The 10,672-nt window shown below is 35.6% G+C and overlaps 1 protein-coding gene across 7 annotated transcripts in view; it reads left to right on the top strand.

Annotated features, from left to right (window-relative positions):
• The window catches only part of LOC107681397 (eukaryotic translation initiation factor 4B-like), a 23,663-nt gene that overhangs the window by 8,150 nt on the left and 4,841 nt on the right, over positions 1-10,672 (top strand). For 2 of the 7 annotated variants that reach the window (XM_016477690.1, XM_016477693.1), the window contains exons 4-12: positions 1,661-1,777; positions 2,028-2,082; positions 2,202-2,345; positions 2,700-2,819; positions 3,922-4,089; positions 5,080-5,320; positions 5,810-5,898; positions 6,061-6,304; positions 7,221-7,258. In XM_016477690.1, the coding sequence (XP_016333176.1) occupies positions 1,661-1,777; positions 2,028-2,082; positions 2,202-2,345; positions 2,700-2,819; positions 3,922-4,089; positions 5,080-5,320; positions 5,810-5,898; positions 6,061-6,304; positions 7,221-7,258 (1,216 nt within the window). Of the gene's footprint in view, positions 1-1,660; positions 1,778-2,027; positions 2,083-2,201; positions 2,346-2,699; positions 2,820-3,921; positions 4,090-5,079; positions 5,321-5,809; positions 5,899-6,060; positions 6,305-7,220; positions 7,259-8,577; positions 8,616-8,959; positions 9,093-10,672 lie in introns of all 7 variants that reach the window. The other 5 variants (XM_016477691.1, XM_016477692.1, XM_016477687.1 and 2 more) reach the window with 4 other exon arrangements.

Genomic DNA, 10,672 nt, shown 5'->3' on the forward strand with positions numbered 1-10,672 from the left:
AAAATGAGCCTATTTTCAAAAATAGTGGAGTGTTCCTTTAAATTGATTAAAAGTTACAGTAAAAACATTCATAATGGCATTCATAATGGCATAGAGTAGTGACTACTAAAAATTCAGCTTTGCTATCACAGGAATAAATTACATTTTAAGAAATATTCAAATAAAAATAGTAGGGCTGTGTATCACCAGTAAAGTCACGATACGATACGTATCAGGATACAGAGGCCACGATACGTATCAGGATACAGGACTGCACTGAATTTCACCTCAGCAGAATTTAGAAAAACAGCTGTTTATTAAACACTGCTTCAAAGCGGTGGTAATTCATACATACACAGCCCCTCTCTCTCTCTCTCTCTCTCATAAATGAACACTCGATGAATTACAATTTTCTGAGAATAGATTATTGAAGTGGAGATCGCTAAACGGCAAGCTTACCAGTGTTTTAAGAAAGTAAGTGTGTTTATCCACAGTGGAGAGAGAGCACGTGCACATGGTTGCCAGGTTGACAAAGATAAGTAGCACACTTAGCAGATAACTCCGTATTGCGTAAGTGTGAAGATCTGTTTCGGGGATTTCGTCTCTTTATATCAGCCAACCCCGGTTGTGTTCCTCTGCGGCCAGATTAAACCTTGCTGTAGCCTATATATTATGCTTTTTTTTTTTTTTTTTACAAATCAGCAGCATGATGGAGGGTGGTTATTATTGTCTGAATTTTTAATTGTCGCCCGTTGCATTGCCATGCACTGCAATAAGATGCATGCCAACTTTTAAATACACATCTCCAACTCGTATCGTCAAATCTCTGTGACGATACATCGTCGTATTGATCTTTTGAACACAGCACTAAAAAATATTTGGCAACACTTTATTTTAAGATGTCCTTGTTGCACACTTTATATATACTTACTATTATAACGACAATAAATTATGCATAATTACATGCAAGTAACCCTAAGCCAAACCCTAATCCTAACCATATGGTAAGTACATTAGTTACGTTAATTAATATTACTCTGTACTTAAATGTATAATTACACTGTAGCAAGGACACCTTAAAATAAAGTGTAACCAAATAGTTATTTAAAATTGTAATAATATTGCACAATATTACTGTTTTATTATCTATCTATCTATCTATCTATCCATCCAATGTTCTGCCGATCAATTAAGGAAAATGACTGTTTAAATCAGCATAAACCCTAAAAACCAGATTCCTCTGCAAAGTTGTATTCTGTTCCAAAATAGCTAGATGGTGCAGAACTGATGTAATGCAATTGATCAGAATGCAGGGGCCTTGAGACACAACTTTAATTTGATTCATTTACCATTTTTAAATTAGTTTTAACTTTACACTCCATTTAAAAAATGCAAGGTATACCGCCAGATGCTGGAAAAACAGACAGACACAATGCCACATTAAATAACACTGCCAACGGAACAGGAAGAACTGTAGCGCCGTTTTCTAGCCCATAGCGTAAAGTGAAGTGAAGTGACATGTGGCCAAGTATGGTGACCCATACTCGGAATTAGTGCTCCGCATTTATCCCATCCAAAGTGCGTTGGGTTACGAGTCCGACTCTCTAACCATTAGGCCACGACTTCCCCAAAAGCATGAGAAATATTAACAACTGTAATTATATCTCTTTTATTCATACAGATCAGTGCAGTTCGCCTCCCAAGGGAGCCCAGTAACCCAGAACGGCTGAAAGGCTTCGGGTACGCAGAGTTTGATGACGTGGATTCTCTGTTGCGTGCACTCAGTCTCAATGAAGAGGTGAGATCCCATCAGTAGTATTGGTGTTAAAATTGTTAAAATTCATGTTGAAATTCACCTTGTTGTTGTCTGTATGTCTGTCAGTAACAGATACAGACCTGTGTGCTTCTGAATTATAGAACTCACTGTTGGTGTTGTTGGTAGTTTTATTTTTGCCACATGGTGGCGCTAGTTATCTGTTACACATGTCCAAAATGAAGACACAAGCTCTCAGCTCTGTAATGAACCCTTCTTCTTCCTCTCTTTCTAGAACCTTGGAAACCGTAGGATCCGTGTAGACATCGCTGACCAGTCCAATGAGAAAGGTGTGGTTCTGAGAAACCGATCTGTTCATATGTAGCATAATGCAGTTGTAAATCTGTATTATTGGAGCAAAAAATATATATTTCCATATTCACAATCATTTTTAATTTTTCCTGTTTAGAGAGAGACGAGCGCTCTGTATCCGGGTGGGATCGCAACCGTAGTGAGCGAGACATGGGCCCAGACAAGACCGATTCTGACTGGCGTGCAAGGCCTAAATCTGACTCTGATGACGGTCCACGCAGGGACGACGCATTTGCAGAGCGTAAGCAATTATTTCATTTGACAAATATTTGTTGGAAAAAGAGTATAGGAGGAAACTACTTTGAAACTGTAGTTTGACAAAAACAAAAAAAAACTTCTTGTCTTGTTAAAGTAGTAAGCCTCATGACACACTACTAAACATATCTATTGTGAGATTATTATATTGTATTTGACATACAATATAATATGTCAATTAATTAGTTATTAGTTAATTAGTTAGTTAATTAGTTATTGGTCAGCACTGAAGAGGGAGTAAAATAAAATACGTTAGTATTTTAGAAATAAAATATTTTATATTCCAGATGTTGCAACAGAAAATTGTGTGATTTAAGTTTTTTTTTTTTACAATCCACAGGATCCCGAGATCGTTATGAATCAGACCGTTACCGTGATGGCCAGAGGTGGGACAATGATGGAGGAAGAGACAGATACCGGGAACGTTATGATGACAGAGAGCGCAGAGACTATGACAGAGGTATATAACGCCTTCATACATTATGATTCTGCACAAATCTGACAAATAACTTTGACTTGCAGAAATATGCCAGCAGTAGTGTTTGGGTATTTTTTAGTGTCAGTTCCAAATTCAACCAGCAATCTTGAGAATGGATAATGAATGTTTTATTTTTTAGATACACACTTTTGTTCATCTCATGTTCACATAGACTTCATTTATTTAATCAAATATGCAGCAAAACACTGGTATTGTGAAAAATTATTACAATTTAAAATAACTGGATTCTATTTAAATATATTTTAAAATGTAATTTATTCCTGTGATGCAAAGCTGAATTTTCAGCATCATTACTCCAGTCTTCAGTGTCACATGGTCCTTCAGAAATAATTTTAATATGCCTATTTGCTGCTTAAGAAACATTTTTATCACCATTTTTGTAAACAGTTGTGCTGACTAATATTTTTGTGGAAATTGTAATACACTGTGAATTTTCAGAATTCTTTGATGAATAGAAAGAAAACAAAATCCTACTGACCTCAAATTAATGAATAATTTATTTGAATAAGTGCTAAGTAAATATTTTGTAAAATTAGCATTTATTTATATAATTATATATATATTATTTATTTATTATATATATTTTTTGCCATCACTTTATTTTTAATATTAATAAAAGTACATTATTATTCCCCTTGGTTCAAAAAGATACTCTTGGAATAACGGAGAGTTGGCTTGGATTAATTCATTTAATCAGACATGTGGACTTGTTTTTATGAAAACTATGAAATTATCTTAGAAGAACAGAACAACTGTGTCAAAATTACAATAATAAAATTCAGCTCTGTAATCCATTTACAACAGAAAAGGGCCTTGCTCCTTAGAAATGGAATTGCATTGATCATTTAAAACAAAAACAGCCATTAGTTTGTTTACATTCGTGAAACTTGTGTTTGTTTGTTTGCTGGTTTTTATTGTATTTGTTATACTTGTATTTTTTTTTTATTGTTTTTGCCATGAAAATAGCCTTTGATGCTGACATGGCATTAAATAAATATATACTATACTATACTGTTTACATTCGTGATCTTTCTTAACCTAGTGTTACCTAACCTTATTTCAGGTTATGATTCTCGCAGTGGGGGTCGTCGACCATTTGGAAGTGGCTTTCGGCGTGACTATGATGACCGACGGGACGACAGACGGGGCAGCGGGGAGCGCTATGGAGATCGCTATGGTGACCGTGAAGAGAGATGCGAGAGACGGGATGAGAGGCTCGAGGACAGAGGTGGTACGGTCCATTTAATTTATCTGGGTCACTCCAGGAACTAGGCTTGCCGCGATAGACGGTGCTGACGGTGATACCGTTGTTAAGCCGCAACACCGGTTACGTCACTTGCCCGAGCTGACTGACAAGAAGAGTGAGGGGAGACGGACAAGATGATCGCGGATGATTTAGTTTCGAAACAAGATGCAAAAGCGCCTGTTTGGCAATATTTTGGATTTTGAAAAGCCTGTTGACTTTTGCCGTTTATCTAAGGTGATTTTGGAAGTTTTTTTAAACATTCGTTTCTTATTTAATTGGTTCCACAGTGTTTGCTGATTTTTACTTTATTTAAACTTTGTGTCATTTATTTATTTTATTTGACATCAAGGTGTATGCCGTGCCTCCAAGCTTTCTTATTCGTTTTGCTAATAAACGTTCTATGTTTCTTATTTATTTGGTTATATATTATACGTTTACTTATTTCCAGTTTTGTATACCTATTTAAACTTTATGTAAGTTATTTGTTATTTTATATTAGGCATAGCCTGCCCTATAGCATGGTGTATTATTATTTTTTTTTATTAATATAAGTTCTATGTTTTATATATAGGCTAAAGTGAGTTTGACGTTGTATTTTGTTGTTGCATACGCCGAATTGCCGCCAATTCGAAAGTGAAAGTAAAATGCGCACGGCGCTTTTAAGCTATTTGAAAGCGAGGAAAAGAGGGAAAATTCAAACAAACTAAAAACGAACAATTGCTTTATGCCTAATTGCCGCTGTTTGCAAGTGAAAGTAAAATGCGGACGCCGCTTTTACAAGCTATTTAAAAGCGAAGGAAAGCAAGGAAAAGAGGGAACGCCCCCGCCCCAACGGTGATACCGGTATTACCGGTGTTGTCACACGTCGATTAACCGGTGGGAAAATTTCCTCACCGTCACAACCCTACCAGGAACCAAACCTAAGGAAGTCTTGAATCAGATCATCTAAACAGACTGGACTGTGTCTGTGTTTAGGTCCACCTCAGAGGCCTAAACTGAACCTGAAGCCCCGCAGTGTTCCCAAAGAGGAAGACCAGAGCAGCGGCCCTTCAGCCTCATCGGGACGAGCTGCTTCCATCTTCGGAGGAGCCAAACCGGTGGACACGGCAGCTAAAGAGAGAGAGGTGGAGGAGAGGCTAAAGAAAGAGCAGGAGAGACTGCAGAGGCAGCTGGAGGAGGACAAGAGCAGAGGACCTGAACGCAAACCCAGAGAGAGGTACAGTACATATTTACTAAATGTTGAATTTTTTTGTTAAAGGGATAGTTCACCCAAAAATGAAAATTCTGTCATCAATTTTTAAATACTTTTTTTAATGTATCACATTTGTTTATAGCTAGAAGGTGAACTATTCATTAACTTTGTTAAACTTGAACTACACTTATATAAATATTAACAAATTTAACTATAAATGAATATGAATTGCAATAATGACCTGTAACTCAATTTACTCTTCTCATAAATATTGATTATTGTGATGTTAATTATATTCAAATTAATTGAGAATACATAATTTGCTTGCATATTAATATGGTTTTGTGAATGGATGATTCACAATTCCACCACCCACTAAAAAATTGGCATGTGATATTAACAATTTGAATTTTATTAATTATGATATTTAGTGGCATATTACTTAGGATATACTTTCACATGCTTTCCCTTTTTCTAAACGGTATTTTCACTCTCATTTCCTAAAACGCTCAGGCATCCCAGCTGGCGCAGTGAGGACCAAGCAACCGAGCGCTCACGAACAGGAAGTGAGTCATCACAAACAGGAAACACATCGAGCAGGGGTAAGTGATCACTGACCAGTTATGCACAGGTCTGATTTTTAGGTACTGTTTTATAGGTACTGATCATAAGACGCGTAAATAATCTGTCATCTCACTGTCGCTATATGCAATGATTTATTAAAAAGAAACCCTCAGATTCCAATCCTTCTCCTCTCTCAACAGCGCCGAGGCGTCGGGAGAGTGAGCGCTCTGTAGAAAACGAGGTTTTCAGCAGCCGTGACGAGGATTCATCCTCACATGGAAACCAGACTACTACTTCCAAGCAGGAGGGGCTGCCGCTGAAAGTTGTCCCGGCACCGCCACCTAAGGAGAACCCTTGGGCGAAGAGGAGCGCCATGAGTGCAGGATCCAGCGAGAGTGATAGTAAACCTGTCGTCTCTCCCAGCAGTAGCGCTCCACCCAAAAGGTTTCTATCTGGATTGATATGTTATATATTGATAGCTATTATTCAAAAACTGTTAGAATTATTTCAGTATAATATGTACTATATTATCTAAAATATCATATAATTAGTACATATATACTCTACGTAAAAAGTTTGGGGTCTGTAAGGTTTTTTTTATGTGTTTGACTTGGTGTTAAAAAAAACAGTTACACTTTATGGTACAGTGTCCTTAATACAGTGTAATTAAGTACTTTAAGTAATATTTAGTAATATTAATTAACTACATGTACTTACTATATGATTAGGGTTAGGATGCGGGTTTGGTTTAGGGTTAGTTGCATTATGCATCATTTATTGTTATTACTATAGTAGGTACATGTAACATTGTAACAAGGACACCGTAAAATAAAATGTTGCCATAAAAGCATTAACATTGTGAAATATTATTACAATTAAAAATAAATGTTTCCTATTTAATTATACTGTAAAATGTAATTTATTCCTGTGATGCAAAACATTTTCAGCACCATTACTCCAGTCTTCAGTGTCACATGATCCTTCAGAAATCATTCTAATATGCTGATTTGCTCAAGACATATTTCTTAATATTATCAATAATGAAAACAGTTGTGCTGCTTAATATTTGTGTTGAAACAGTGATACGTTTCTTATAGGATTCTTTGAACAAGTTTGATGAACAGCCGTTTTGTTGTTTGTTTTTCCTAACAATTATAATTGTCTTTACTGTCACTTTTGATTCATTTAATACATCTTTGATGAATAAAAGTACCAATTTTTCTTTTTTAAAGACCCCAAAAAAGACTTTCTGACCCCAAACTTTTGAAAGTTTGTGTATATATATATATAGAGAGAGAGAGAGAGAGACCGAGAGAGAACTATTCTGACTTTAGTATTTTTGATGTACTTTATTTTTCAGTGCAGCAAGCTCAGCTGATGCTCCTCAAAGAAATAAAGGTATGCTTATAGGTGTTCAAATCCAGTGAGGCATGAAAAGCAATAATGGTGGAAGGTATACAAGAAGTCAGTGCATATACCCTTTTTTTTTTTCCACACACAAGTCACAACTGGAAACCCCTTAAAATGTCATAGTGGATTGACAACAGGGGATTATTGTCTTTTGCAGTTGTCAGGCAAGAGAAAATGTCCAGTAGCCTCTCTTCCTAAAAACAGCCTCTTCCAAATGTTTAGTTAAGAAGCAGTAAACGGCTCAAAGATTTTACAGAAGAACACAGCCTAATGCAGCTCCTTTATTAGAGTTGTCCTAGTGTCCCGAGTTCCTTTCTTTTTAACAAAAGAAGATATAAAAAAAAATACAATGAAAGTCATTAGATTATTTTCCTACCAGCATTATTCAAAAATGTTTTCTTTTGTGGTCCACAGAAGAAGGAAAATCATACAGGTTTGGAATGACACGAGGCTGAATAAATGATGATATAATTTTCATTTCTGGCTTTATGCACCCAAGAATTAAATTAACTTATTCTTTATATATATATATATATATATATATATATATATTTGACTTGGTGTTAAAAAAAACAGTTACACTTTATGGTACAGTGTCCTTAATACAGTGTAATTAAGTACTTTAAGTAATATTTAGTAATATTAATTAACTACATGTACTTACTATATGATTAGGGTTAGGATGCGGGTTTGGTTTAGGGTTAGTTGCATTATGCATCATTTATTGTTATTACTATAGTAGGTACATGTAACATTGTAACAAGGACACCGTAAAATAAAATGTTGCCATAAAAGCATTAACATTGTGAAATATTATTACAATTAAAAATAAATGTTTCCTATTTAATTATACTGTAAAATGTAATTTATTCCTGTGATGCAAAACATTTTCAGCACCATTACTCCAGTCTTCAGTGTCACATGATCCTTCAGAAATCATTCTAATATGCTGATTTGCTCAAGACATATTTCTTAATATTATCAATAATGAAAACAGTTGTGCTGCTTAATATTTGTGTTGAAACAGTGATACGTTTCTTATAGGATTCTTTGAACAAGTTTGATGAACAGCCGTTTTGTTGTTTGTTTTTCCTAACAATTATAATTGTCTTTACTGTCACTTTTGATTCATTTAATACATCTTTGATGAATAAAAGTACCAATTTTTCTTTTTTAAAGACCCCAAAAAAGACTTTCTGACCCCAAACTTTTGAAAGTTTGTGTATATATATATATAGAGAGAGAGAGAGAGAGACCGAGAGAGAACTATTCTGACTTTAGTATTTTTGATGTACTTTATTTTTCAGTGCAGCAAGCTCAGCTGATGCTCCTCAAAGAAATAAAGGTATGCTTATAGGTGTTCAAATCCAGTGAGGCATGAAAAGCAATAATGGTGGAAGGTATACAAGAAGTCAGTGCATATACCCTTTTTTTTTTTCCACACACAAGTCACAACTGGAAACCCCTTAAAATGTCATAGTGGATTGACAACAGGGGATTATTGTCTTTTGCAGTTGTCAGGCAAGAGAAAATGTCCAGTAGCCTCTCTTCCTAAAAACAGCCTCTTCCAAATGTTTAGTTAAGAAGCAGTAAACGGCTCAAAGATTTTACAGAAGAACACAGCCTAATGCAGCTCCTTTATTAGAGTTGTCCTAGTGTCCTCTGCTGAACAGTGGGCTCTCCTTACAGATGAAAACAAAGCAGATGGGGTGCGCCGGGACCGGGGCCCCTCTCGGGGGCGTGGTGGGGCCTCGGGCTCTGGGGCATGCAGGGGGCGTGGAGAAGCAGCCAGCCGAGACCGAAGGAAGGAGACAGGAGACAGGTTAGCTGTTCTCTGGCACCCCTACTGCTCAGGAGTGTAGAGATCCTTCTTCCTTCTGGAAGGATATATTTAGATACTCTTTAGGTTCTTATTAGATTTTGTAGTATTTTTGAATTATAAAGGTGGTGGTTGGACAAATGTGTTTCTTGTCACTGTGTCCATTCGCATCTTTCCAGTCTCAAAAAAAAATTTTTGTTTTACTCTTTTTTTCTTTTTTTTTTTTTTTTCAATCAGTTGAATTATAATTCAGTGACTCACTCATAAAATCAATTACTTGTGATTAGAAAAAGTCACTTGAGAAATCCACCAGCATACAGATTGACAATCTGCCTGGATCAAGACAAGTGGAGTGATACAAACAGTGAAAAGTCAGTTTGACCAATTATATTTAATGACTGAAACTAATTGTTGTGTAAAACAGCAGTTTAAAGGGGTCATATGATGCGATTTCAATTTTTCCTTTCTCTTTGGAGTGTTACAAGCTCTTGGTGCATAAAGAAGATCTGTAAAGTTGCAAAGACTAAAGTCTCAAATCCAAAGAGATATTCTTTATAAAAGTTAAGAGTCAGCCACGCCTACCTAAAACGGCTCGTTCTAACACGCCCCCACATGTCTACGTCACAATGTGGGAAGATTTGCATAACGCCGCCCAAATGTTCACGCAAAGAAAGAAGGCGTAACTTTTATTCTCGCTGTAGTATTGTTGTTGCTGCCGCCATGTCGTGGAGACGCTGTGGGTTTCGTTGTGAAAGCGAAACTACTTTGATACACTAAATAATGTTCTTTTTAGCAACATCATATGACCCCTTTAACATGGTTCAGCTCAACAGTAATAGCAAATATCTCTGGGCAAGATGCATTTGGCCTCAGGAACAAGAGAACAAGTGTATGCCTCTGGAGCAGGGACTTCGTCTCATTTCAACATCAAATAGAAGGAGTTTTTACAAACTGGATTTTACAATATCAATTTAGGGCTGTGCGATTTAATCAAATTTTATTTTAGATTTCAATTTTGGCTTCGTTCCAACAACTATTAAACCAGTATAAATTATTATTTATATATATTATATTATATATAATATAACAACTATTATTGTGCCACGTTCCATTTTGCAATGATGCTCTGGCTTTGTCTCCAAAGCTCATTTCTTTCCTTTACAAGATAGGATAGCAAAATATACACTATACCAGTCAAAAGTTTTTGAACAGTAATTTTTAATGTTTTTTAAAGAATTCTCTTCTGCTCACCAAGCCTGCATTTATTTGATCCAAAATACAACAAATTCAACATCATTACTCCAGTCTTCAGTGTCACATGATCCTTCAGAAATCATTCTGATATGCCGATTTGCTGCTCAAGGAACATTTTTTTTTATTATTATCAATATTTAAAACATTTAAGTACATTTTGTCAGGATTCTTTGATGAATAGAAGATACAAATATCAGCATTCATCTGAAATAAAAAGCTTGTGTAACATTATACACTATACCATTCAAAAGCTTGGAGAAATTATATAAATTAATACTTTTATTTAGCAAGGATGCTTTAAATTGATCAAAAGTGATGATAAAGACATT

Source organism: Sinocyclocheilus anshuiensis, unplaced genomic scaffold (genome assembly GCF_001515605.1).
Source record: "Sinocyclocheilus anshuiensis isolate Anshui unplaced genomic scaffold, SAMN03320099.WGS_v1.1 scaffold881, whole genome shotgun sequence".
NCBI lineage: Eukaryota > Metazoa > Chordata > Actinopteri > Cypriniformes > Cyprinidae > Sinocyclocheilus > Sinocyclocheilus anshuiensis.